General features: G+C 36.3%; 3 protein-coding genes and 1 long non-coding RNA gene across 13 annotated transcripts in view; 2 read left to right on the top strand and 2 right to left on the bottom strand.

The window, feature by feature from the left end:
- LOC128677408 (guanine nucleotide exchange factor DBS-like) overlaps nucleotides 1–27,908 on the bottom strand; it is a 92,592-nt gene that overhangs the window by 64,133 nt on the left and 551 nt on the right. Inside the window, exon 1 of one of the 10 annotated variants that reach the window (XM_053758263.2) lies at nucleotides 18,959–19,194. The exons of 4 other annotated variants lie outside the window; for them this stretch is intronic. In XM_053758263.2, coding sequence (XP_053614238.1) covers nucleotides 18,959–19,010 — 52 coding nt within the window. In that variant the 5' untranslated portion in view covers nucleotides 19,011–19,194. Of the gene's footprint in view, nucleotides 1–828; nucleotides 956–4,568; nucleotides 4,712–4,813; nucleotides 4,924–14,258; nucleotides 14,547–18,958; nucleotides 19,195–27,908 lie in introns of those variants that run through there. 5 more of the 10 variants (XM_053758226.1, XM_053758271.1, XM_053758244.2 and 2 more) reach the window with 5 other exon arrangements.
- On the top strand, nucleotides 10,626–13,139 carry LOC128677443 (uncharacterized). The gene is made up of 2 exons (XM_053758306.1): nucleotides 10,626–10,755; nucleotides 11,139–13,139. The coding sequence occupies exon 2, from the start codon at nucleotides 11,140–11,142 to the stop codon at nucleotides 12,952–12,954; it is 1,815 nt and encodes a 604-aa protein (XP_053614281.1). The 5' UTR covers nucleotides 10,626–10,755; nucleotide 11,139; the 3' UTR covers nucleotides 12,955–13,139.
- On the top strand, nucleotides 17,676–27,365 carry LOC128677476 (uncharacterized). Its single transcript, XR_008405532.1, has 3 exons — nucleotides 17,676–17,817; nucleotides 24,212–24,354; nucleotides 27,038–27,365. It is a non-coding gene; the product is annotated as an uncharacterized LOC128677476 (long non-coding RNA).
- Nucleotides 20,065–25,452, bottom strand: LOC128677452 (uncharacterized). Its single transcript, XM_053758318.2, has 4 exons — nucleotides 25,244–25,452; nucleotides 24,696–24,975; nucleotides 23,867–24,097; nucleotides 20,065–23,258 (listed from the first exon to the last, which is right to left on the bottom strand). The coding sequence occupies exons 2-4, from the start codon at nucleotides 24,954–24,956 to the stop codon at nucleotides 22,065–22,067; spliced, it is 1,686 nt and encodes a 561-aa protein (XP_053614293.1). The 5' UTR covers nucleotides 24,957–24,975; nucleotides 25,244–25,452; the 3' UTR covers nucleotides 20,065–22,064.

The following is a 27,908-nucleotide window of genomic DNA, read 5'->3' as shown; positions in this document are numbered from 1 at the left end:
AATAAAGGAGCTATAATGTTGCTGCGTCGTCGCAATCGAGCACGACTGAGCATTGCAAAGAAAAATAATAAATGTGCGTGTGCATCCTTCAGAATCAAAAATTTCAAATCACGAAATCAGTGAAACTAAAGCTTTTCAATTGCGTGCAATAAACAATATTTATAATCGGTTCAATGGCCGAGACGTTGGCCATTTAAAGGTCAAGTTATAATTCAGCGAGACCGGAAGCTTCGGGCCAATTCACGACCACCGCGATGGACGTCGTTTGATGTGAATTAAAAAATAATTATAATTAAGACACCACAATACATGTTCGTGGATATAATTAAATTTCCGCGATTATTTCTTGACTTAAAACTTATGACGCTTATAATAGTACCTAGTAACATCGTCCAATGGTGTCCCATCCAATTCGATATGTATTTCTTACTCTATTGCTGTGCGAATTCAATGACAATAATTTTATTGTAATATAATCTACTGGTTTCGAGTGAGTGAAGAAAACTGATGAAAACAGCTCGACCCATTCCGAGCAAGTCCAAATGGGGGTTTGGTGTACAAATGTACATTTGCAATCCTCCCGATATACCTACACCTACATATTGCATAAATTGGCATAAATCTATACAAACTGTAAGCAATATTCTTTATCCGACCGGAAGAAATAGAGCAATTTATTTAAGTATTATTCAATAGTTAAGTAACAGTACGCAACCGGATCATTTTATTCGTTTAACTTTTGAGATATACCTATTTCTTAAACACAAGTTTCGAATGTAATTTTACGCTATTTATTTCAATCGTAATTAAAAATAATATTGAACATACCTTTATGACTTTGACAGCGTCTTGTAAACATATCACCTAGTATGTTTAGATTTATTAGTTTGATTATTGTCGCACAAGGAAAAGTGTATTGAAGTCCCAGCCCAAACAGCATCCACGAATTTCATAATTAAAAATGTCATTCCTACAACACTGATAGCAATGAAATGTTCGTTGTAAACATAGATGGTACAAATATGAGTTTATCATCAGTGACCGCATTTCTACCTGATATTGAATTGTAATACAAATAAGCTAAACATACCTACGTGCGCGGCAGTCGAGCGAGGAGAATTACATAATGGTGCACCTCCACTAAGGGCAGCTGGCGGCAAGGCCAATGCCAAACAACAGAAGTTTGTATAGGTAATACTGTTTGCAGAGGCGCGCAGATGTATTGTGAATGTAGGCTAATGCACGATAAAATGTAGGTATGATACCTATCTTTTTTTTTTACTTACGCGGGTTTATGTTATTTCTCGTAGTTTTCAAAAGTTTATCACCGATGATGAAACCAAAAATTTGTTCAAAACAATTCTATGCCGAAGTAACATCAAGATGTTTGAACATTGATTAGCAAAAAAACGGTTAATGAAGATTAAAATGACTAATGACATATCACTATGACTATGGATGTATACACCGTACATGTTGTGAGTAGTATCACTAACATGGCATATTTTTTTAAAATGCTCTAAAAAAATTTCCAAACAAGGAAAAACGCTGACATTTCTTTGCCAGTCAGCCCTGGATATATTATTTGTTACTGTTTGTTGCTTATTCAGCGAAGCGTGGTGAATTTTGAACGCTCAAATTAATTTTTAACGGTTTTACGAAATTCACTCTTATACAATTAATTTCCACTAATTAAAAACATGTGTCGGATAAAACTCACAATTTACTAAGTAGTTCATCAATTTAAAGAGTTTTATTTTACGCAGCAATAGATGAAGGTGTAAAATTTGATCGTGGTCTTAACGTAACAGAGCTGAGAGCAGTCATTATTTGCATGGACATAACATCTCTCCAAGAAATCTGTCATGACCAACATTTCCTTTTAGAAAATGTTTATATTACACTCAACCGATACTATTCACACATAGGTTATATCACAAACTAATATCGTCTTGCATGATATAATACTTAGTTATGGATATAACCTTAAATTCCTATCTTCAAAGTTATTTGCGTCAAATTGTTGTGGATTTCCCGGTCTCCTTGGTCTTTGTTATTATTACGGCATACAATTTCAATTTATTATGAAAAATCTGTATTGCCAAGACTGGTTTCGTTGCGGCTTGTAAAGTTTTTGCTTCACTGCTGAGAAAAAACAACAAAAACTCTTTGGGGAAGTTAATGTAAGACAGATTAGTATACAAATATCCGTGGACTTTCGATGATTTTTGGACATAATGATAGCTTTATTCATGTGGAAAATTACTTTTGTGACACATCAAATCTGCGTGTAAGTGTCCAAATCCTAAGAAGTACATACTGAAAGCTTGAAATGGAAATCATTTTCTTCTTCCTCTTCACTTTCAAGTAAATACATTTGTTGGTAAATAACTTCGTATATATGTACTTGCTTACCAGTATTTATTTGCTTGGGTGAAACCGGAGCTATTAGACTTTTAACACGCATACATTAAGTAAGCGCTTTACTATTACTTTCATGCGGAATAATATTAAAACATGGCACCCATCGCTCGAAAACATTACCGAATTAAATATAGTTTTAATAATTTGCATTTTATCTATCACAATAGAAATTATGCTAATGCTGTACATTTATGTAATTTGTGACGTAGTTTGCCGTTTAACGTATAACTATAATAGCAATCGCAATCATCTTGACAGGCTTCCGCTTAGATTTTACTCTATATGACATTGAAAGTACTTATTAAACAATTAAAATATTCATTACTGATTTCAATCTAAAAGAGTTGCAAGCTAGATCCCAAGTTTTAGGTTTCGTAAAGGTTTTCCTGACCTCATTGAGATGCGGGGTGCATCGTGCAAGGTAATCTCATCGGCTCCAAGGGTTCTTTGTAGAAGCCAGATAATAAGGTGTCAACAAGAAACAGGGCTCAATACGGCCACTCTCTTTATGCAGTCAATCTCGAAGATGGCCGCATTAGCATGAATACTGTCGAGGGAAATTCGGAAAGTATCCGAGCCAGTCAAACTGACTTGTAATTTTGCAAAGTCATGGAATTTTATAATTTTTGTGTCTCTGTATCATACTGGCGATATTTTATATGGGTTTGTCTTGTGTGCATGTTACGAGGCGATAAGGTTCAAATTGCACAGGACTCCTATTGGCTATATTATCATCTTTCGGAGACGTTATTTCATTGATACGTCGCGGTATTTACTACGATGGCCTTAGATTCAAAGGTATTTTTTAATTTGACGAAACAATTTCAAGAAAGAGGTTATCAATCCATTCATTAAGGTTTTATGTCTTTTATAACAAAAAACCTTGGGGTTTATGTATTTAGGAAACGGTAATGAGGTTTCATAATGAAAACACGGACGTGAAAAATCTGCATGTCTACAAATTCTTTTGTGTGAAGGGCTCGGGGCCGGGTAAAGTAAAAGGGATTCCTTTATTCAAATTGGGCTATCTTTCACAAAGGTTACACTACAAATTAAAAAATAATTAGGTATTACGTTGTGATTTTTTGATAAGGAAGTACCTATGTTTCAATTATAAAATGTTCGTATCTACTTAGGTACAAACCTACCTAAAATATATATTTTTTCTAAAATATTTACTTTATTTTTGTACCATACATAATGTCATCTATGTTTGGATGAGATTTGATAGTGAACAATTTTCTGATGCCCAGTGAAATAAGCCTTTCTTGTTAGCAGCGAAGTACGCCAAAATTAAATTCTCCGTAGGCTAACCGCAATCTTAAATTAATATCATGCTCGGAAATATTACGTTGTCTACTCCATTTAGCGATGAGCAAATGAAATAGCTACACTTAATAATCTTAGAAGACATAAATGGAATCCAAGTGATAATTTTATTGATTACAAAGCACGACGCGAAGCGGAACGCTATAATAAAGCCGAGTATGTAATAATAAATGCGCGCGTATCATACGACGTTTTTCAACGTAATTTAAATAAAAGTGTGTTGTTATTTTTTTTATTAAAAGTAACAGCTAATAACATATGTAGAACTAATTAAGAAAATAGATATGGTTAATAAAAAGTTAAAAAAGTTTCGATTAAAATACTAGTGCCTTAATAGTTTGAGTACATTTGTGTGGAAAATTATTCATTATTCCCTGTACTTATTCTTATTCACTGTAAGCAAAATTATAAGAATACTTCGATAAAAGATGGGATAGATCATTCTTGTTTTAGCGAATATTTCAAACGTGGAGCATAACATTCCCTGAAATCTTTAGAAAGATTTTATTTAGGGACAGGCGGACATACTTTGGTTTTCAAATTGAGCTTAGAAGGGTGGCTGGTCTACATAATTTCTGAGCGAACTTTTCTTTTGCTTTCCTTCAAAAGTTGTTTCAGTCAGACCTGACAATTTTTATGGAACGAAAAAAATATTATTGATATTTTTCTTTTACCAGCCCTGCTCTATCGCAGTTCAATTTGTTTCACCAAAGTATCCACTGCACATAAAATTATACATGTACTTTTGATAAAAATATATGAACGTAGGTATATATATTTATAAATAAGTATAAGCCAAAATAGAAAACACTTGCCTAGTCTCTCACTCTTAGCAAAAAACAGGTTTAATCCAAATCTCATCTGCGCAAGTAACACACAACACTTGATACGGCACATATGGAACTACGCGGCGCTTGCGCATACCATGCGCGGCCGCAGTCTATCGGTCACTACATCGCAATCACTGCAGCTCTCCGACGGAAAAAAGAAATGGTGCCGGCCCCAATTCAATTATAATTCGATGCATTTTCACGGAATCTATGTCACATTTCTAAGTTACCTCGTATTCCGAAGCACTGCATCCTACGGCGCACGCGGCAGCACGCGCCAACCGCGACCACGCTCACACTAGTACTGTCCGACATAACAACCTCTGACCTTACACTCTGAACAATACAACATATAGTCTAATACCACGTGCTATGGTTTAAAATCCAGTAAGACAGTTGTAACCACAATGTGCGCGTCGAACCGCAACAGGCTAAAATGTCAATTGAAAGCCTTATCTGTCGGCTCGCGGACAATCTGATAGATAAACGGGGATGTAGCTGAGAGATCGATTGAGATGCGTTATCGGACGTTATCTTGTTACGGTTAATGTTAATTTACATCAGTATTATGTTGCTTAAATTATTGTTTTACCTTTATAGATCTTATTTAAGATTCTTGCCTTCACTGAGCAACAGAATTATAAATCAAGACTTTGATTTTGATCATTGATGATTTATGAATATCCAATAGAGGTGAACGATTAAATAATTTCGGCTTGATATAACGCTGATACTAACCAGAAGTAACGTGCCAGGTGTAAGTAAACCGAGTCAAACGGAGTTTCCCATTACTCCACGAGAATTTGATAGGCATCACAAGCTTCTGATGTATCTGGTAATTATAGCTGGAATATCGACACAGTTGCACTAACTGGGCCGATGGAGGAATGCACGCAAACAGACTGGAACGACGGGACGGACCGACGGACAGAACAACTTTATTACAGCTAAGGAATCTCACTCATCTCACGACACGCGGAAACTGAACATTCGGCATCCAACAATGCCGACGCAAAAACAATGAACAGTAAACATTAAACATCTTTATTTATTTACAATAATTCAACCCACGAGATAGAGAAGTATACAACGATAGTAGGTAATAATTGGAATGTTTCAGTAGTAACATAAACTGTGAAATAAAATGAAGCGGCCCGTACATATATAAAATATTACATCCAGCAAGCCAACGAAATTGTTACTTCATCAGACAGTCTAATTTATTTGAAGAGCATTATGTACTCAATTCGATAAACACGCTGGTGTAGACTGAATCATTGCCGGAAGAAAATCATTGAAAATATTTTTTACACTGACGATAAGGATAAAACCATTCTGGTAAAAAAGGCAAAGCCCAGATTCATCTTTAATAGTGATTTTCTATGTATTATACAAGCGTTGCTTTTTGCCAAATTTTATAAATCTAGGTCAACAGGAAGTGCCCCATAGATTTAGAATCCCATTTATATAATGCCGTTGAAGATTTCATCTCTCGAGAGAAATGTAAAAGATGCTCAGACTACAAATATAAAATCAAAATCTCAAAGAAAATAACTTTTCTCGTGGCATTAATATCGGCACACAGTAGATTGCGATTTTACTTAATTTGGTCCACAAATGGAAGGCTTATTCTTAGAAAGAAAAAGCTTTCACTTCTAAGTAATTGCTGTAAAGAAAAGCGTGGCAAGATAAAAAAATACGATTATAACTTTTCAGACCTACGTAATGGCCTGACATCATAATGTAGCGATTATGCATCTGAGATATTCATTACACAAACAACAAATAAATATACAGGGACATTTACATAGTAAACTTTTAAAATGTACCGATAATAGTAAGATACCTACTTGCCTAATTAGAAAATATGAATAAAAAATGTCACAACGTTGTCGACTCGCCTTGAGCCCCCATTGGTGGCCAAAGTCGGCGCCTGCGCACCCATTCTTTGCTATATTAATTCTGCCATTGTTTCAGCGTCCTTGTTACTTGCGCAAATGACTCTAAATCCACGCTGTCATACACTTTTTTTTAACAGTGAATGTAAACTATACTTTGTATTATCACAGAAATTGAAACATACTTGTAGACTGAATTTTTACTCTCTACAAATTATCACACACAAATCTTTAGATAAGCGGCCAATCGCAGAATCAAATGTTTAAAATGATTACGCGGCCCCCGGACGTCAGAGCATCACAGCCGTGAATGAAATCAGAAACGCGAAGACAATAGAGAGTGAGATATATATATTATATAGAATACCTACGTTAAAACCTACCTAACCTAAAACTTGATTCTTGCAGTCAGATGACTCCAAGAATTCTTTTTAAACCTAAAAATCCGTTCGATCCTGCACCAAAAGGAAAATCAATATCAATTCATATAATAAAACAGCAGAAAAAAAATCCTGTACATTGAATAAATTTAGATAAAAATAAAATTAGGCGATAGAGTCACAGCAACAGAGTAAGAATTTGAAAAAAAACTGTCTGTCTGTATGTTTGTCTGTTTGTACACGCTAATTCGGAACTACAGGACGGATTTGAATGATTTTTTTTGTTATATAGCTATTAAGCCTGGGCAACATATAGGGTATAAATTATTTTGAAAACTGAAACACCTGATGGAGAACCATGATGGTGCAGCTAAATTATAGGGAATATAGAAATGACTTAACAAAAATTGTTCAGCTGATGAGCATTTTTGTTGAGATATAAAAATCGAAGATCTGTAACACCTGATGTAGACCTATGATGGTACAGTTACACTATAGGAAACAAAGAAATGACGCTCTAATAAAAGTTGTTCAGTCTGATGAGCATTTTCTGTGGAGGTATAAAAGTCAAAGATCTGGAACACCTGAAGAAGAGTCATAATAGTTCAGCTAAACTATAGAAAGTATACTTTTTCCAGTCTGATCAGCATCGTCTGTATGTATAGCTATCGTTACATACAAATATGTATAATTAAATTTCTCTAATAGTTTTGACTCCTTACCAAAAATTATTCGTCCACGCGAAAGAAGTCGCAGGCATCAGCTAGTACTTAATAAGTAAGTTTGAACTTAATAGGCTTTATGTAACCCAGGCAGGTAGTACGATATAGTACCTACAATTGCTTACACGTGGTGCAGTAATGATAGACTATTACTTATACGAGTATACTCAATTATTAACCAGTTAGTACTATACTTATTAATTTATCGTACTATTGTCGTTATGCTCATAAAAGAACCTTGAAAGAAAATTGATCTTTCATAGCCTTAATGTTAGAAAATGATGTAGAGACGGCGTAGATGTAATAAATGGTTTGAAATTAACAACTGAAATATAATTTTGGGAACTAAATATATTTCACCCCCGACTACAACAAACTTCGGAGGGGGTGTTTAAATTTTCAATTTAGTTTTTATTATGCTTGTTAATCATTTAGCAAACTTTTTAAGCACAAAAACAGACTACAGACCACACTATAAATAGCGTGAATTTGTTTGGGGCTACGTAAATAACATTTGCCAGATTTTTTCCAGAAAAAACTAGAGTTGTTAATCATTCCACCAACATGTAATAACTCATATCAATTTGCTCCACTTGGTTGCCGGCTAACTGTTTGTGTAAGATCATCCATTCATCAAAATCGTATAAATATGTTGTGGACGGTGTCGTGTACTATAGCAGTAAACGTAAATTTTCATCATCTTCTTTTTGTGATGAAAACACGAAGAAATAGTGTCGAATTTCATTTACATTAGCACCCCGTAAAGATTTGAGCAAACTAGGTCGAACTGTTTCTTCGCTTCGCAGTTAATTAAACAAGCTTTTTGAAACAATAAATGTCAACGACATTTTAATTTTTCGCGAAACTAATCCAGTTTCTGATTAGGTGCTGCCTAAAAACTTTTAGAAAAATATCATCATCTAATTAAGAACTAAGTTCTTGTCGATGGGGTTCCTTGTATTTATTTATTTCCGTCTACAGTTACATCATCATCAAATTATCGTTTACCACAAGATCAAATAAATAACCATATTATATTTTTCAAAAAAAGAAACGTCGTTTCATATCTGGCAGTGAAACAGTTGGCAAAATTTTCCGTGACATTTTATACTAAATTAGATTTGGAACTACGAGGCATCAACGTATAGATAGCTAGGGATAGATAATTTCAAGATCTCTAGCTCCACATCTTCGACAAACTTCAACGTACCCCAAGCACGAAACATTCAGAAGTTATCCTACCTAACATTCTAAGTTTCCACTTCCAACTTGCAAATAATAGCAACTTGCAATTTAGTTATCAGTTGCCGTTCAACGTTATCAGTCTGCAGATAGGCTGGCTCTGTCAGCTTCGTCACCACTTCCGGCATCAGGTGCCGTGCCATTGTACCTGTGGGACACAATGGACCTACCAATGCCTAGGCTATTGTGGACGCAGTCAATTTACATGTTGAATTAGCCGACGTGTTGTCATAAATCGAAAACGTAAAAGGTATCTCACGTCAAGAAGAAGGTGATAGGTTCCGCAAATTCATGCAAATTCGTCGCTATTATCAACTTCATGTCTCTTCACGGTAACTAGATATGCCTCAATGTTATATGCTTTTATCAAAGGTGTTCTTAATCGGTCGCTCTTGACAGAGTGGTCTTAGTTGTGCTGATGATCTGGGATGGGATATTCTGTGCTACCCGTCCCATAGATGAAGGTCAATTCGTGAAAGGCAAGTTATCAAATACAAATGTATGGAAAGCCTATGAGAAAATCCATGCACATAAATGTACTATGTCATGAAACAGGCCACAACATACGTGGATTGATTTCTTGTGGTTTAAATTATAGCTGCAACCGTGGATAAAGATATCTTCCATGTAAGGCTGTGCTTTCGTAAGTATACCTAAGTACATCTTGTGACCATTTGTGTATAATTAATGTTCATAATTTCCCGTAAAACTAACTAAATTGACTATAAGTATTATTATTTATCTGCGACTGAATTAGTATGTAGACTCACAGTAATAGAATTGTGTAAAACAATGACATTCTTTTGTTATTTATTTGTACATATATCTATCTATTCTTGTCAGTGATTCATACAAACGAATAGAAAATGCGCGAAGTTAAGAAAGTTTTGATGTGTGACCATTTATAACAACTGATGACGAACGTTAAGAGCCGACATCATTTGGGTTACCAAAGAAAGGCCATTTAGTATGCCTGAGATTAAAGCGCAGACAATGTTTCAAAGAAAGAATGATGACAAACAAAATAAATATTTTATTTAATCTTCGAGGTTAATTAATTCATAAACATGCTTGATACTATACAATAAAACAATATATATTGTCTCTCCATGTTGTCGCGCTTTGTTTTGGGAGACATTTCGTTTAGACAAAGCCACGCAAAGGTTATTTTATAATGAGAAGTTAGATGAAACAAAGATTGAACATATATCGTATACATAAAGTGTTAGTTTAGTATAGGGCATAGGTACCTATTATTTTAAATTAATGTCTATTTGAATTAGGTTGGGAGATACAAACGATCTCATTCAAGGTGCCGAGGAGTTGACCTTATAGCATATGAACCATAAACTAAATATATTCCCTTAGTCTCGTCTTAAATCCAATACATTTCCAGATTTAATTATAACCAACTACGCGGACATCAACCCGACGGTAAATGCGTTCTCTCATTCCTTTTAACTGCCAGTTATTGGTTTAAAATTAGGGAGCTAGGCTGCCCAGTTAAACGAAGTATGACGGAGGTGAAAATTTCTGATTCATGTTTTTTAAATCATTAACTATAGGTATTTACTAAACCTATAAACTATATATATCCTAACTAATATTATAAAAGCGAAAGTAAATTTGTTTGTTACGTACTCTATCTGCTCAATACCAACCCAATCTTCTTGAAATTTTGCATGCATATAGTTTGAAGTATGGAGAAGGACATAGGGTAACTTTCATCACGGAGTTAGTATCCTATAACACAAGTCTCTAACTTAGGGTAGGGTGGTATAAGATTGCGCGGTCGATAAGACTGCGCACACGTCATAACAGGACAACGGAGTGAGCTTCGTAGCCAACTTCAGTTGTGTTTTGTTTACTATCACGCCTGGTATGCGCTCCCGTAAACATATTGAATACGAGTGGAAAACACAAGAAATACGTGAGTACAAAGTTTTTATTGGTGTTTGATCTAATTTTCCGACAAAAGTAAAGTGTTACTGTGTAAAAAAACTAAGTAGTTTAAGTAATTTGTTAATATTTTCTCACAGTACTATCATTCAAATTTCAACCTCAGAGAAAGTTATTCGAGACTATTGCGGGAGATGGCATTAGTATAGCATTGTTCAGAATTGTACCTGGATGTGTAAAATTGCGCAGACTAAGCGCGTGTAAGATTGCGCGCGCAGTTTTACACGCCACTATTTTTTTAAAATTAAATATAAAGCGTATTTTGCAATTATTGTAATAGCTTTTTATTTTTGATTGTGTATTCGATTAATTGGTATATATTAATTGGTTTTCATTACTTTATTTTATTTTCAGAATGTCCAGAAGAGAGAGAAAATCAACTCGCCAGGTTTGTTCTGATGAGATAATGAACGAGGCTCGCAAGCGAATTGATAATGGAGAAAGTAAAAGAGCAGTGGCTGCGTCTTTAGGGATGTCAGAATCTACTTTACGATTCCGTTTGCAAAAACCACATTGTGCTACAAAGTTAGGCCGATTTGATACAACATTTTCTACGGAAGTAGAAGCAAATTTTTGTCAACAACTACATACATTAGATGACATGTTATATGGCCTGACAGCTAAAAGATTACGAATTGCGGCATACGAGTATGCAGAAAAACACAATATTGCTCATAGATTCAATCGAGAAACAAAAATTGCGGGCAAGGAATGGTTGCGAGGCTTTCTTCGAAGACACCCTGATATTTCCCTGAGACAGCCCACTTCCACAAGCATTGCACGTGCAATAGGATTCAATAGACCACAGGTGGAGAGGTTTTACATAAATTTATCTGCGCTCATGGACAAATATAACTTCCCACCACAATCTATCTATAACATGGACGAGACAGGGATATCCACAGTACCTAATAAACAACCGAAAGTATTGTCCAGAAAGGGTAAACGCTCTGTCAATAAAATTTCCAGCGCAGAGCGAGGCACAAACGTGACTATCGTCAATGCTGTGTCTGCGACTGGTCAATTTATCCCAACCGTGTTTATATTTGGGAGAAAGAGAATGAAAGCAGAACTCTTAGACGCTGCACCACCTGGATCTGTGGGTATGGTCTCGGATTCCAGTTTTATAAACTCAGATCTTTATCTCGATTGGCTAACGCACTTCAAAGATCACGCGAAGCCAACTAAAGACCAGCCTATCCTCCTAATTTTGGACAATCACGTGTCACATTGCACACTAAAAGCTGTCGATTTTTACCGTGCAAACAACATAATTGCCTTGACGTTGCCTCCCCACAGCAGCCACAAAATGCAGCCACTTGATAGAGGTTTTCATGGTGCCCTGAAGAAATTTTATTCCAGCGAGTGCGAGAAATGGCTCCGCAATCACCCGGGGAGAGCTATAACCGTCTATCAGATGGCTTCAATTTTTGCAGCGGCTTTTTATCAAGCTGCAACACCTGGCCGTGGAGTGGAACTCTTCAAGTGCACTGGTATTGTGCCCTGGAATCCTGACATTTTCACAGACGCTGATTTTTTGGCCAGTAGCGTTACTGAAAGGGAGCCGTCAGTTTCTGCAGCGCGTGTCTCATGTGAGTCTACGTCATCCATCGTTTCACCGGTACAAGCTAACAACACCGCTGCAACTGTTCCACCACAGGCAGGGCCTTTTCACTCAGAGCCACAGCCCGGGCCTTCTCGCTTAGAGCCACAAGCTGGGCCTCCTTTAAAAACATGCATAGCAACCGCATCTGTATCTGAGAAGCCATCACATGTTGCTGAAACGAGGTCTAGTCTTCCAATAAGTTCAACACCGTTGTCGGAATTACTTCCATTTCCTAAATCAGCACAAAAAAGGAGTTTTAATCGGAAGCACAAAAAATCGGAAGTGATTAGCAGTTCACCATACAAAAGGGAAGTAGAAGAGAAAGAAAATGAACAGAAAAATAAACCTAAATATGTACCAAACGCGAAAAAGATGAAAAAATCGTTTAAGAAACCAAAGATATGCCATAAAAAGAAGATTTGGAAGTGTGGAGGATGCAGCGAAATTTGTAAGGAGCCAATACAAGAAGACTGGATCGCGTGTGATAAGTGCAATGTGTGGTGGCACGAAAATTGCTCAGACTACAATGGCTCAGGAGCTTTTATTTGCGACTTATGCAAATAAATGGGGATGCGCAATCTTATCCACCAAGATGCGCAATCTTATCCACCAAGATGCGCAATTTTACACACTAGGGTGTATAACATTGCGCATTTCCCGACTCGTGGTTTTTTGTTAATTCCTTAAAAGTTTGTTTATTTTTTGTTAAAACTAGTATGCTAATTTGTATCCAGTAGAATTGGACTGAATAAATAAATGATTGATCTCAGATAAGATTTACATTTTTCATTTTATGAGCCATTGATTCAAAAGTGCGCAATCTTACACCACCTTACCCTACTTTGGAGCTAACTGAATCTGTGTGATTTTTCCATATACATATATTTATTTTTTTTTAAATTATGAACAGAGATACCTATCTAATAAGTATTAGTCATTACTGTCCTTTGCACTCGTATTTTATCACTAATGCGATGTAAACCCACAGGGTTATGACAGCGCATGTCTAGGTCTTCCGCTGTATTATGCTTTGGTTTAATGCCAGCAAAAGTATGCAATAATATTGAGAATGTATGAAAACATAGCACCTTGACTATCGATGGGTTTAGGTTAGATAAAGTGAAGGTAGGTTGGAACCTAAACTACAAATTATTAGGATTAATGTCGTTAAATAATTTTCTTTTATCATCGAATGTGCTAAATTTCTAATGGTGTAGTTAGGTAGGTAGTAAAAACAGTAGCTGCTGGTCATAGACATAACTTTATTTTAAAACACCATATACATCACAATATCACGACAGTAGCCAAAACTAATTAGCCTACAATGCTGGTATAATCTCATCTATTATAATATGATATTTATTACTCATCATAAATATCATAAAAATATCATTATATTATTATGATATTCATAATGAGTGTGCAACGAAAAAAGGTCGCTGGTTACGGGCTGAGGTCCCTTGACCTTGGGGACCCTGGACCCTGTCAGACACCACATAGTCTTCCTGTAGTAACGCCACTTAGAAATATGCCTTCTAAGCTTCTTCAAGCATGTAACTGCTATTCCCAAAGCAAATACTTAATAGGTGGAAACTCGCATATTTTTATTAGGCTAGTATGCCTAATATAGTATGCCAGAGGTATTTAGGACGAAATGCATATTCTTATTAGGCATTAAGCAACCTCGGAAATCCCAAAGCTAATTTGGGCCTGTGTTCTCAACTTAATTCCATGTTATAATAACCAGCCAGCTATATTCTGCTGCGGTATCACACGCTTAATAAGGGACTAGCCTATTTAACGCTCTCCACTACCTACGATGTTAACGCTAAGGATTTCTTTCATAAAACCAGTTCTCAAGTACTTACTGAAACTGTTCTGAAAGTACGTATTAATGTTAGTGTATTTCGCAAAAGCCGTTTGCATATCGCCTCCAGTGATCCAAACAGAACAATAAACACTACCTCTGCCGAACGTTATCTCCAACTTATTAGGCACTTCGAAACGTATTCTCATATCACTATCTTTCTTTTTACATGTGTCACTTAATTTTTTAATTTTAAAAACGGAAATAGCCGGCTGAGTTTCGAAATTCGAATCGCGCGTTGGCGCGTATCGAGTAGCTATTGTCAACAACACGGGGCGACTGGCACGTTCCGTTCTCGCTATGCCCCGCGCGGTCTTTCCGCAATGGGATGGTCGGGCTCCCGCCGCGCCGCCCTACATCTCCTCTGCATGCGACGCGTGAGATGTGTGATGTGATGTAATCTGCATGTGACGAAACTGACATTTGTTTAGATAACACGTCATGAAACACCAGCTACTTTTACGGCCGGGATTACAGACTTTGAAGCAGAATTTAACGTCCTGCTAAAGTGGGACATCAAATCTGGAAGAACACAAACCAAACGACATTTCGTAACAGCACACTATTTAATGCCCGTAAAAAGGAATATTGACGTGATCTAATTAAAATCGCGTGATTATGAGCAACGATAATGAAGTTATCCAATCATGACGATCTCGTGAGTTGATTACAGCAGCATCAATGATACAAATTAAGTAATAACCGAATAAAATTGTTAGGTAGGTATGCCTAACAATTTTATTCGGTAATAACTTTTCCTTATAGTTTCGCCGGCCGCTCAAAAAATATTAGTTTAGTACTAGAAAGATGTAATTTGGTATATGGGTACACACATTAATAACGCCGACGATATATTAAAACTTCGAACATTTCTTCGTCGACTTCGTCCGACTAGCACTTGTTTGGTTATTGTAGTAAACTACGGTAACCCTACATTGAGCGTGGCCCGACACGCACTTGGCCGGTTATTTACATATATCCATAATTACCTACTTTTGTACCTATTTCATACCACCTGCAAAAATATATAGGGTAGGTTAGGTATGTAGTAAAGGTACTCGGGAAAATCACGTCATAAAAAGGATTGAGAGCATCATTTGACCAACATTTTCTGTCAGAATGGGCACAGCCTTCGGAAGCTATGATGCGTTCATTCGCATGAATAAATTTTTGTATTATGTGGTTCATAATGTAACCATTTCAATACATTGTATGATAAAATGTAGTTGCTGAATAAAATTTTAATTCTGAGGTACTTACTAATGGAAATTTGAAACTTGTAGATGAAATCCCATACAAATTTGGCCATGTTTCTGTATAGCAAGTTTACTAGTCCAATAACTACACAAGCGAATTTATACTAAGCCCTGGTAGCCCTTTATTATACTGTGATATGTCTATAAAATACCATTATATTTATAATACCTTAGAATTATATTCGCTACCTAATATAAAAGACAAATTATTTTATTTAACTTTATTACAAAACCATGTTATTTATGTGGAATTAGTTTTGCAATGTTTTTCAACCAGTCAACCAAGAAGTGATGCAGAGAAAAAAAAGCTTTAATTAGGTAGAGTATTTTTATTTAAGTCGAGGACTTTTTAATTCAATTTGGCGAAGGGTCGACCTTCTCGAAAAGGTTGTCGCTTGAAGTGAGATGGGATTGAACCGAAACATAAAAATAGGTGAACAAAAATGCAATGTGATAGATAATAATTACTTGATTACGTACATGTTTATCGCTAAATGAATACATTGAAACTGTTTCTAATACTTTGCGTTGCAGTCGAAGTAAGAACAATGTTATAATAAACGATGCTAAAATTATTTTCATAAACGGAGTTTCTGTGTCCAGGAATTAAATGGTAAAATGTTTGATAACTGCAAAAGCACTGTAAGCTGAAAGCTTTTAAGGAAGGTACCTACTAGAGAAATGAAAATATGACAGGAAAGCGACATTTTGACGGATACATTTTAAGAAAACATTAGGGTAAATATTTAAGGTTATATTGAGCCCACTTGAACATAATAAAATACTTGGAAAGTCGAATCTTTAAACAAAATCCACAAATTGAATAAGAAAAAAATGTAGCTGTACCTACATGTAGAATTTGAAGGATCCATTTCCTAAATCAACATTTTTTCAATTTTTTTTTTCAATGAGCAGGAATGCTCTGTGAATAAATGGAACTCGACGAAGTTATGCTAACGAATCCAGTGTACGTTTCGTCCACTTTTTTGTCCATTACTATTCGCTGTTACTGTGCTATGCTACTTATTAGCTTTGTGCTGTTTCCGTTGCTAAAGCGACGCATCACATTCGCAAATTACGTAAAGTAAGCAAAGTAAGAAGAATATTTAAAAGGTTTTAAAAAATTGTCAAAGGTAAAGTACATATACTATAATTAAACCTTGTGTATGTAATGGATCAAATAAAAACAATATTATGAATTGACATAGAACAATACATTGTTTAAATACCATTATTGTTTAAGATATACACAGTATATATAAAGTACTACCGATTCCAACTTCAATTTTATGCCAATACAATCGTATCGTGGCGTAAATAGTGAAAATTCTCATGACCAGAAACTTGGTGCTGCCGTCTTATATCATGTCGTGTCAGAGCTGTCCGTACTGTTCGTGCCCTAGTCTGAAGTCAGATAAATATTGGACATGATATCTATCGGCAGCTATCAAGTTGTAAACTGTCCCGCTAATTACAGAACTAAGATATCTACCCTTATTTTTTCAGGAAAATTGTAGACACCCGTATTGATGGAAATTGGACGTAGCTGACCAAACAATCACCAAACTCAATCAACCAAATCAAAGTACAATTAGAAATCAACCGTTATATGGCGCTCAAAATACAGCAGTAAGTTCAGTAAAAGTTGGGTAAGGGAAGGACGAGACAATGCCATGCGCAAACAAAAGCCACTCTGTGGATAGCTGAGGCGTGGTTCGCATAGCAATCAGATGGATGGGACGCAGGCTTACATACATATGTATATTAAAGTCCTATATGTCAAATACATGGGTCTTCCTGCATTTTATAAAGGCGGTACCTACTAACAGCTTCTAAAATCCTTACAATTATAAAAATAAATCGATAAACAAAAAACTTCCGAACAGATTTTCGTACGGTTTTCACCAGTAGTGTGATTCCTGAGGAAGGTTTAGGTGTATAATTTCTTATGATTTTACTTAAATTTGGGACAGACCTCTAGTACAGAATAAAAGTCCAACTGTTTTGGGACACGGTGGGTACCATATTTTGTTTGATAATAATATACTGAGAAAGTCCAGCCTGTTGTCTATTTTTGGACATAACACCAGATTCTCTTGCAAATAGACCAAATAAAAAAAGATATCTTAATCCGACCAAAAGGTCTTTGTTCACAGGATAAATAAGCTTAACTGATTCTGAACAAAAAGAAAGATTAGCAGTTGGCACACGAAGTAATAAGCGTTGTCGATCACGCACATTTCAAACCAACGCAACGGCCGACAACCCGCCGGTTTACTTTATTGAGTAGCTTGCAACTCCCACGTTAGTGGTTTAGATATATATTTCGATCTATAATATTTTGTATAGGAATTATACGAGGAAACTATATTTAGAATTACTTTCGCTGAAGGCAAGTGCTAACTTGATGTCATCAAGTTGTCATGTCACCAAATACCAATAGTCTGACAAACTAAGGATGCTGAAGATCGTTGCGACTTGGAGAATTTGGAAAGCGGGTCATAGGTAACAAGAAAAAAACCGGGAAACTCAGATGAGACAGTTTGGTGAGGGCCCCTTGCCTTCAGCAAACCTTTCTTTAGCGCGGGGAAAAATGTGGGATGTTCAAGAGTTGGAATAAAACCCCACCCCAAACTTAGGTCCTCAAGGATTGCCACTAACTAGTAGAAAACAAAATGCGTGTTATTTTCAGTGCAGGTTAATTGTCTATGTCAATTACGTACACAAATACGTGCATTATCGTGTATAAGACAACCGGTGTGGTATAAACTAACAAGACAATGAATGAAATATGATATCTGGTAGTTACAGCACAGACAATTTTTTATTTACAAAACACAAAGCACACACTCGTAGCTAACTGCGTCTCAGTTGTGGCGCTATGTAATATTTCTTTAACTAGTCTTGGTAATTATTTGATCTTCCATACCAGGCAATGCTCTCATCATTTGCTTGTTTTTGCTAAGATGTCAAGGTCATGTGACGCTGTTTTACTTACACCTAGCTATACTACAATTTTATTTCAAGAAATCAAACTATTCAGCTAAAACAATGGAAAATAATACGTATTGTAGAAATTATTATTTTTAGTTATATCTCTGTTTTTATTAATTCTATTAATTTTTAGTTATATATGTTTTTGTCCCTTTTTGTGATCATACCCGTGATGTAACAAAAACTAATAATTTTCCGATACTTTTCCATTAGTCGATCAGTGTTCTGTGGTCGATGTAGACTGGGTCAATGGGTAAACAGTTGTCAAGACCGAGAAATAGCGGCGTCCGTCTGCAGTTCTCAATAAAGATAAATTGTGTAGAAATTGCTTGCAATGTCCCGAAAGTGGGTTAACTTAATCAAATGAATTTATTAGCACTAAATAGGTTCCTATTTATAATGATTGATCAACATCAACGACGTACGAGTACCTATTTCAATTTTAACTCACCAAATGCAGCGACTCGGCGCTCGTTCTTGGTACTACACTTCCAAAACTTCATGACATGAAAATCTTATAAATATTAATAAAGATGTCAGAAAAAACTTTTAAATGTGAATAAAGAATATACCGCGCGCGCCCACCAGGTCAAGTCGCCATGATCAAACTGGTCGCGTCGAAACAATGACTTTTGTTTACAAAAGGACGACGCGATGATTTAACAAATTGGCGGAGTACGGCCGGTGGCCGGCACGAGTATAATGGACGCACACCCCCGGCAATCTCACGACGCAGTGCACCGGCTGCGGAACGCGTGGGAGAAAGACTTCCTGCGCCTTGTTTAGCCAATCGATGGAATAAAAGATGTTAATCTTATAATTGAAATTGCACATTATAAAGAACGTAACTTATTCACGTAGACAGCCAGACTTATAGAACTAAGTTCCATAAACTGAAAGGCTGAAAGCCTTAGCCTAAAGCGTTGGGGGCCCACATCCAACAGAACTAAGCTCTAACTTTGGCTCAACGAAAATACAAAAAAACGCTTAATAACATGAACAAAATTGTTGGCAGAAAACAAAACTATAAACCTTATTGAAAGTCATAACAATGTCAAAAAATACTTAAAATTAAGAACCGCTAGAAGGAAAATCTGAGGTGAGGGAGTAAAACGTTCGTAGAGGGCGAAGTGTGGGTTTGCATCTATAAAATCCATTCGCAATGATATGCAGCTAACCAATCAGAGTGCGCCATTGTGACGCGACAAGTGAAATACAAACCCAAACTTCACCTTCAAACTGCAGAGGGCGAGAAATGTGAGTTTGCATTTAGGTCTGGCAATCAAATTAAGTTGTGGTTGTTGTCGGGTCACAATGGCATGGCACACTGTGATTGGCTACATACCGGATTTTCACTGCGAATCAACTCGATTCGGTGAGATGTTATTTAGCAAAGACGCACTACGCCATGGAATTAGTAGGTACTCCGTACAACGTTGTACGAACTACGAAGTACTTACTAAATCCATGCACTACGCAAATAGAACTACTACATAACATGAGTAGACGATCCCGAACCGTCAGTGGGAGTATTATGCAATAAAATAAAAATAAAAGTATAGCGTAAAAAACTTTAATTGCTATCACATCATGACTGTCTTCCTAAGGTATTCAATTTGGAACAGATGCCGAAGATCATGCTAAGGGCAAATTACTATGATCCGAAGCTAATAAATTAGTTATAAAATTGTCTCTTTACATTATTTTAATTTCTGTTATTTAAAATAAAAATAAAATCGAAAGGCTTAATTTAATTATCAATACAATCATCGTATTGAAAATGATGAATAAAAACAACAGTTAATTTTTTTTATGGCTAATAAAAATAGCTTTTGATAACTTAAACTTGTGTTACTAATTCATTTCGATATGCAGAGTTATTTTAATAATATAAAACGGATCTCACAATGCTTCGAATCTCGCACATTATTGCACTATAAAAATACACGGATAAGCATAATTTCTAGGCACATTTCTGTACTGTCTATATTTATGATTATGATTACACACTTCTATCATTACATAAATTATACTATCACTATTAAAATGAGATTTTCAAATTCACCTCCTGTGATGCCTAGCATTTCATACATACATACGGTACAATCACGCGAAATTAAGAAAAACATTCGCATTAAAATATAATGTAATCTAATAGCTAATTGTAAAATAATGAACTGTAAAATGACGTATTGAGTGCAGGCGGTGATATAAATAGAATTCATAGGATATAAATCATCTCGTGACGTCACATCACGATATCAATATATTCACGTGCAATTTCAAAAATACGAATTTATAAAAACCTTGCAAAACTAAATAGTACAAAAAGTATCCAATAATGAAATACCGTGTACTTATTTTGTATATAAATCAAATAATCCTAAAACATCATATTTATATGTACTATCACTATGACAATTAAACAATAGATGGTTCTGTTTTATATAATAAACCGCAATCTGATTCATATACAAATTAGAAATAGGTTGGGCTACAAACATCCAGTGTAAAGAGAATGTAAGATGGAAGCCCTATCATTACAGGATTATTAATTTAAAAACTGCGACTGAAATTACAGTATTAGAAGAAAAATAAGTAGAGTTAAAAAATTAAGGAACCTTATTATGACAAAGTCTTTTCAAAATTGATTGGTTGTGGTTATTGATATGTATGTAATACAAATACATTTAATTTTATTAACAAGGAAGATAAAATATTATGATCTTATCGTTCTTTTCTTAGTTCCATGGCAAAATGCCTCGACGCAAAAACCTACTAAAAATATACTCAAATACTTCGAAATTGTTCATTTGATAAAGCAAACAACTAATTCAGCAGGAAATAATAAATTCATTTGAACTTGTTATTCACATCAAACTTTGAAGGCACTGCTTTTGTCAAAAAAGGCGCTGACTCTATGTACATCTTGTAACTGTTTTTTCTTGTCTATGTATTGTTATGTTCCTTAGGATGTACATAGTGTATCTCCTTAACATCTGTTTACATTAACTGGTTTAGCACAAAACATAAATATATTGTGCCTAAAATATGTATGAAGCATATTTTTCTCAATAATTTATCAGTTCAAGTCAGCGACTGGATAACTTATCACTACAGTTTAGTATCATTCGAACAGTCCTATGGTTTTAAGGGGCGTCATGTTTCTACAGTACAAAATAGTTGTTTTAATTTTTAAGACACATGGATGTGAACTTCGAGTTTCGTAATAGAAGCTAAAATAGGTAAACTGGTCCTAAACTATTTATTCATATTGCTCATACATTTATCAAACCAACTCACAATGGCGAATAACCGAAGGTCACACTATTTTACCGGATCGATTCGATCTCGCCTGGAATACAAAATAATCTACGTAGCTAGCACTAGCACTAATATAAGTCGTGTAAATACGATTAACTTCATACTTAAACAATAGTCGTAATCAGTTTCTTCAACAAATACTGAAAGGGCGCGAACTTAACTATCCTCGCTAACTTATTGCCAAAGTAACAGCGGTCACAGACAGAGACTGTGGATTGTTTGTTCGGCGGGCGTCAATGGCGGTACCAGGCGCCCTGCACGCGCGTCTGGAAGTGCGACACGGGCGTCACGATGTAGGCCTGCTGCGGCTGCTGCACCACCGCCAGCGGGATCACCTGCTGCGCCATCTCCACCGTCTGGCCGCCTTCCTCGCCCACGCCCAGCGTCTGCACGCAGTGCTGCGGCGGCACCTGCTGCGGCAGCACTTGCTGGTGCTGGCTCACCTGCGGCACCAGCATCTGCTGTTGCAGCTGCTGCCCGCCCTGCTGCTGGTGGATCACCACGTGCGGCTGGCCCTGCATCTGCTGGTGCTGCACCTGCACCTGCTGCACTTGTTGTTGTTGTTGCTGCTGCTGTTGTTGTTGTTGCTGCTGCTGCTGTTGCTGCTGCTGCACTTGTTGCGCCTGTTGCTGCGCCTGCTGCTCCCTCTCGTGCTCCTCTTTTTTCTTCGCTTCCATAGCTGCCTTCTTCGCCTCCGCCTTCTCTTTCTCCTGCTGTATCCTGATCGGATCCTTATTTTTATCGTAAGACATACACTTCCCGCTGCGGAACGGCACCAATTCTTTGGGCATGTCTTGTTTCTTCGTCGCGAATTTGACGTGCGGGAACTGATCCTTCATGAATGCTCTGAATGTTGAATAACCCATAAGTTTAACGCCTGGCTCGAGAATTTCCCCGTATTCTTTATATGCCTCGAATAAGTGCTTGCGAGAGTCGCCCTGTATGATGACAGTCTTGCTGGCTTTTTTTCCGTCGCCAGATGGTTGAACATCTTTAGGCGAACTAGCATGTTGCTTCAAGTATTCTTTTAAGAAGTTTGTAGCGTGTTTGTAGATATCCAATGTGAAGGTGTTGTACGGCTTTTTTCCGACGTTCCCATGTATCCTCGGCGCGACGCCATGCGTCATGACATGTTGTCGTATGCGCTTTAATTGGTAATGGGTAACATTCTCTAAATACAAGAAAGCTTCAAGACAAACCTTCCGACCTTGGTATACATAGCAAGCCCTGAGTCTCCTTCTGACTTTGTGCCGTGAGGTCTCTGCAGGGTTGGCCAAGCTGGCCATTGTGATGCCCATGAGATACATGTCGTGTTCGCTCTTGGTCAGTTCGGCGATGTTCAGGCGGTGTCGGTATACCGCTTCTGGGTTTAGACCACGGTAGCAGTTGTCTTTACAATCACAACCTCTTTTGAGCCTTTCTCTTACCTGAAATGTAGGAATGTAACATTCAGAGAATTATATTATTGGATTAATCATTATTTTAGATCTATGCTTGGGCAAAACTATGTGAGACTAAGTTTATACAGTAAACTATATTCATTATTGCCAACCAAATTAACTGAAGTATGAAAATAGTTTTGTTGTTATATATACATCTAATCATATCTTCCTACTGCATTTCAAGCCTATATACAGCACACAACTGCATACTTTTACAATATATTTACACATATATTTTGATAAACCAATGGAAAGTACGTACTCCAAACACTGACATCTAAAATGGTTCCTAAATTTGTTTTGGGAGCACTAACACATGTTAAGTGTAATGAGTTGAATATTTACAAAAGGTAACTCTCCCAGAAGACAAGTACTTGGCTGCTAAAAACTAAAATTTATAAAACAGACTGAAAAATCTAATACCAGCTTTGATCATCATCACCACTTGAGTAGAAAGAGTTTACAATCAAATGTGAATTATGATTAATCATTATGAAATGATATTTCTCCACAACCTGTATTTTAGTAAATAACCTAGCGGCATGATACAGAAAAATATCAGAAATTTATATATAAAATATATAAATTATCACCTGTGTAGGATTATCCTCCAGTTTATTATCCAACACCTCTTCGTCACTGTCCGAGTCTGTCTTTTTCTTTTTCTTCATTCCAATTTTCTTCTCAACTTTGGGCTTAGTATCCACCTCCATTTCTCCTGTCTCATTGACATGGGTATCAAATTGAATGGTGTATGAGGCAGACATTCCTTGCATGTTTGCATCCCCATTTTCAACTTGGATTGTATGTCCTTGCCATAAAACCTAGAATTTATAATAAATATATTTTAATTTTCAAGTTGATAATGTATCCTTACGATACAAACAACTTGTATATCATGTGAACTATATCAAATGATAATTTTTAACCCTTTGCAGGACACTTCACATCCACATGTTATAATAATTAAATATCCTTTGTGTCTCATTTAGTGGATGGACACTAAGATGATTTAAAAATTGGCAAGCAAATAACATGTGTATCAACCAAGTAAACAAGTACATACATAGGTATCACACAGGTAAGTAGTATAAAGTATTAGCACAAAATTTTAGTTGTCTATAAAATTATCAGATCCCGAATAATGCATTTAAGCCATCATTTATTATAGCATTTAAACTAAGTTAATAACTTAGTTTTTCCCAGAGCTATTGACTGGTAGCAAATACTGTTTGCATCCAAATATTGTGATTGTGTAAATAAAGTTGAGGCGCAATAGGTCTGCAGGCTTGGTTAATTGCAACTTATTACACTTATAGTTGACAAACTCGCACCTTTGAGAACTGATACATATCATTTGATATTATAGTTGATTTTGTATATATGAAAATTAAAAAGAAAAGATAATTATATTAGCCTCACCGGTTCCTGGTGCCCATTGTATTGGTGCTGCTGCATATTGGAAGGGGCTCCCATTTCAAAAACAGAGTGCTGGCCCATGACAGGTGTGTGCCATTGGGCGCTCTCGCCATACTCGCCGCCGCCATTCTGATCCGACGGGATGGACACGATGATGGCTTCCTTGCTGTCCACACTACGTCGTTCCACCGAGAGCAGCGAGTGTAGCACCTCACTGGCCTCCTTTTCCGCCGGGTTCACCACTTCTAACTTTTCGAACGACATCCTGCCTGGCCGTTCCGCGCTAAAACCGATCGTGCACGTCAATCACATGTACCTACATACGTGTATGTACAAAGGCGACACGGCAAACCCGCCCCGATTGCCACAAAATCTTACACCAAATACAAGAAAACCGCGGAGAACTTTTCAAATTCATGTAAATAAACATAACAAAAACCGCGCAATTATTAACCTTAATCGCATTTTTTAAGTTTCATTATCGCATAGCGGATCGAACTCCCGTGGAATATTGGGCCATATAGTCATAGCAAAGGAAGATTAAAACTCACCTTTTTCGTCCTATGCCACGGCTTAGGATGCACAAAAATGGGTCTCCGCAGTCACTGATTGAATGTGGTTCCTTTTATTTCACTTCATTTTGGTATTACAGTCATAATAGATGAGAAATGCAGAAATATTTCAATGAATTCACGGAAGCAATATGGCGATCACTTTCCGTGAATAAAATCAGAGGACGCCGTAGAACACGTAATTAGTACAGTTCGCCACCGCTAAAGCGCTAGCAGCGCGTTTCCGTATCGACGCATTTCGCTCCGAACGAGACGCGGCAATTTTGAAATTGAGATCGAAAGACTTGCGAAAAGCCGATAATTATTTTAATTTACATAAATTCGTATAGGTACATACATCATCATCTGAATTACAATGGATTTTAATGGTGTATGCTTCGATCCAAAGAGCGGGTATGATAAGATGCGGAATGAAACCAAAATAAGAAAAACTCATACAAACTGTTTCCCACTCCACCGAGGGTGGTAAGTCAAATAAAATAAAATTCAAGACATTTTATAGAATTGGCTTCAAAAACGTAGCATTAATGTAAAAAAAAATCTACGATATTGTTAATTTGTATATAGACTGCCACTAGATCAAAAGCTATTTGTCGCAGTATTTACCGGGTTTTCCATAGTAAAAACTATTTAGTTACCGATGGATTTCTTCTACCTATATTCTTACTTGGGTTTCTTCGACAACAAGCCAGCATTTCTTGCTGGCTTGTTGTCGTCAGTCCGGGCGGAAGTGGCATAGCCAGATATTTGTTCCCTACGTAATTTCGTAATTTGCAGGTAAACATTACTTTCATTGAGTAAACCGACGAAATCGTAGCGTAGGTGGGCAGGTGTTACACAAGACAGAAAAACGAAAATAACTTTGTATTATAATACTTTCGTCTGAGGCATACAACACGAGGTGTTTAAATGTGAGAGGAAAGGGGCGAAACGAAAATAAAAAAGGAAGAGCAACGAGAGGGTCCGCAGCGAAGTGGAACACCGGTGTTGTACCTAGCTGCAGCCTGCAAAATAAAATATCTCCGTAGACCTCGGCAGACATATTTTATTTGATTATAGCTACCTGCATTTCTGGGTTTCGTTCCTGTGGGAATTTCGGGAATAGCTTGGCGACTGTTTAACCTAGTCTGTACCCTTTTATTTTCCAAAGTTCTTTCGAAGTACCTACCTACTATTCAATACGTTGTGTGTAACTATTATACTTCCTAGAAAAACTTTTCGTGACTTACTAATAAATATGATTCTGCGATGTAATTCGGAACCACTTAAAATTTCAATTATATTTTATAGCTGAATATATAACGATATTTGGATTAAGCAGTCATTCATAGTAGAGCGGTCATTAGAATTTCCCTCGGACATTAAACCATTATTTTACGAGTATGTTACCTCCTACTCGCTTTTTCCTGCATTATGGTCCTCGAAAACAAAACTAAAAAATGCTATGCTAACTGTTTGCATGTCGTCTATTGCTATCACTGACAAAATGAGATTCTAGGTGAATAATTAGGTACCTAATAATAAATTAGTTCTTGTCCAATTGTCTTGTTCTTGCGTCTTTGCTTTTATACCTAATATCAGTTAGGATATGGATAGGATATGCCTAGAAGTTTGGGAGTCGTGTACTTAGATGCCTGTTGCGTTGAATTGTCATCAACATACCATGGACAGATGAGTCAAATGAGTTCACTTCCGGAATCCGGATCGAGTGCGATGTAGGTATCCATTCCATCGTGCGTTCCCTATATTTAAACTTTACTTATACCGTTACAGGTACCAAATTATTTTTCAAAAATCTTCGTGTGGGCGATCTTCGTGGAGTCTGTGAATTTTTCTTTTACGTACAAGTGGGTTCGTAGGGTTACATAGGTTATTAACAACAAACAATTATTAAAATTTTGAGGTTTATGGTTAAACTTATTAATGTGACCTACCTAACCGAACCTACAACATAAATAAATTTATGTATATACCTATATTTATGTATGTATAGGTATAAGTCAGTTGGTGTTGGTAACATCATTACATTACTACTACCAAATTTAATGTGTGCAAAATATCTTTATGCTCTGATTATTATGTTAGTGCCAAATAAACAATAATGTAACAAACATTCGCGTCATTTTATTCCACAGGGTGCCAGGTATCCAACGCCCAATTAATTAAAAATATATAAAGATTCTATACTTTATTCTATAGACATAGGTTTGCATTAGTCAATTGGAATATTTTTTTCAAAAATTTATTCTAATTGCGGAAACGGAAAGCGGAAAATATATTATTGAAGTGTCAAAATGTCAATGTCACCATGATAATCTTTTTTCCTTTGTTAATATTTTCCAAAATAAATGTGGTTGTTAGTTTGTGTTCTTATTTTCATTTGTTTTTGTTTAAGTAAGTTGTTTATTTTTACCGTTTACTCATATCATAGTTGCAGTTCTTCGTTATTATTTGAGATCTCATACACCTACATGAAAATGACATTATTATTATTCTATTATTATAGGTAGGTACCTACTGTGCCTTAGACTATGGAGCACTACTTACGATGTCCCTAATTAATTTAGTTAGTGCCTAACTACATGGTCTAAACCACGAACGAAAACGTCTGTTTCCTATTCAAAGTAGGTAGGTACTTACCTAG

This window comes from Plodia interpunctella, chromosome 2, assembly GCF_027563975.2.
Source record: "Plodia interpunctella isolate USDA-ARS_2022_Savannah chromosome 2, ilPloInte3.2, whole genome shotgun sequence".
Classification (NCBI taxonomy): domain Eukaryota; kingdom Metazoa; phylum Arthropoda; class Insecta; order Lepidoptera; family Pyralidae; genus Plodia; species Plodia interpunctella.
Note: the sequence above shows the minus strand (reverse complement) of the source record. Positions and strands in the feature narration are given on the sequence as shown.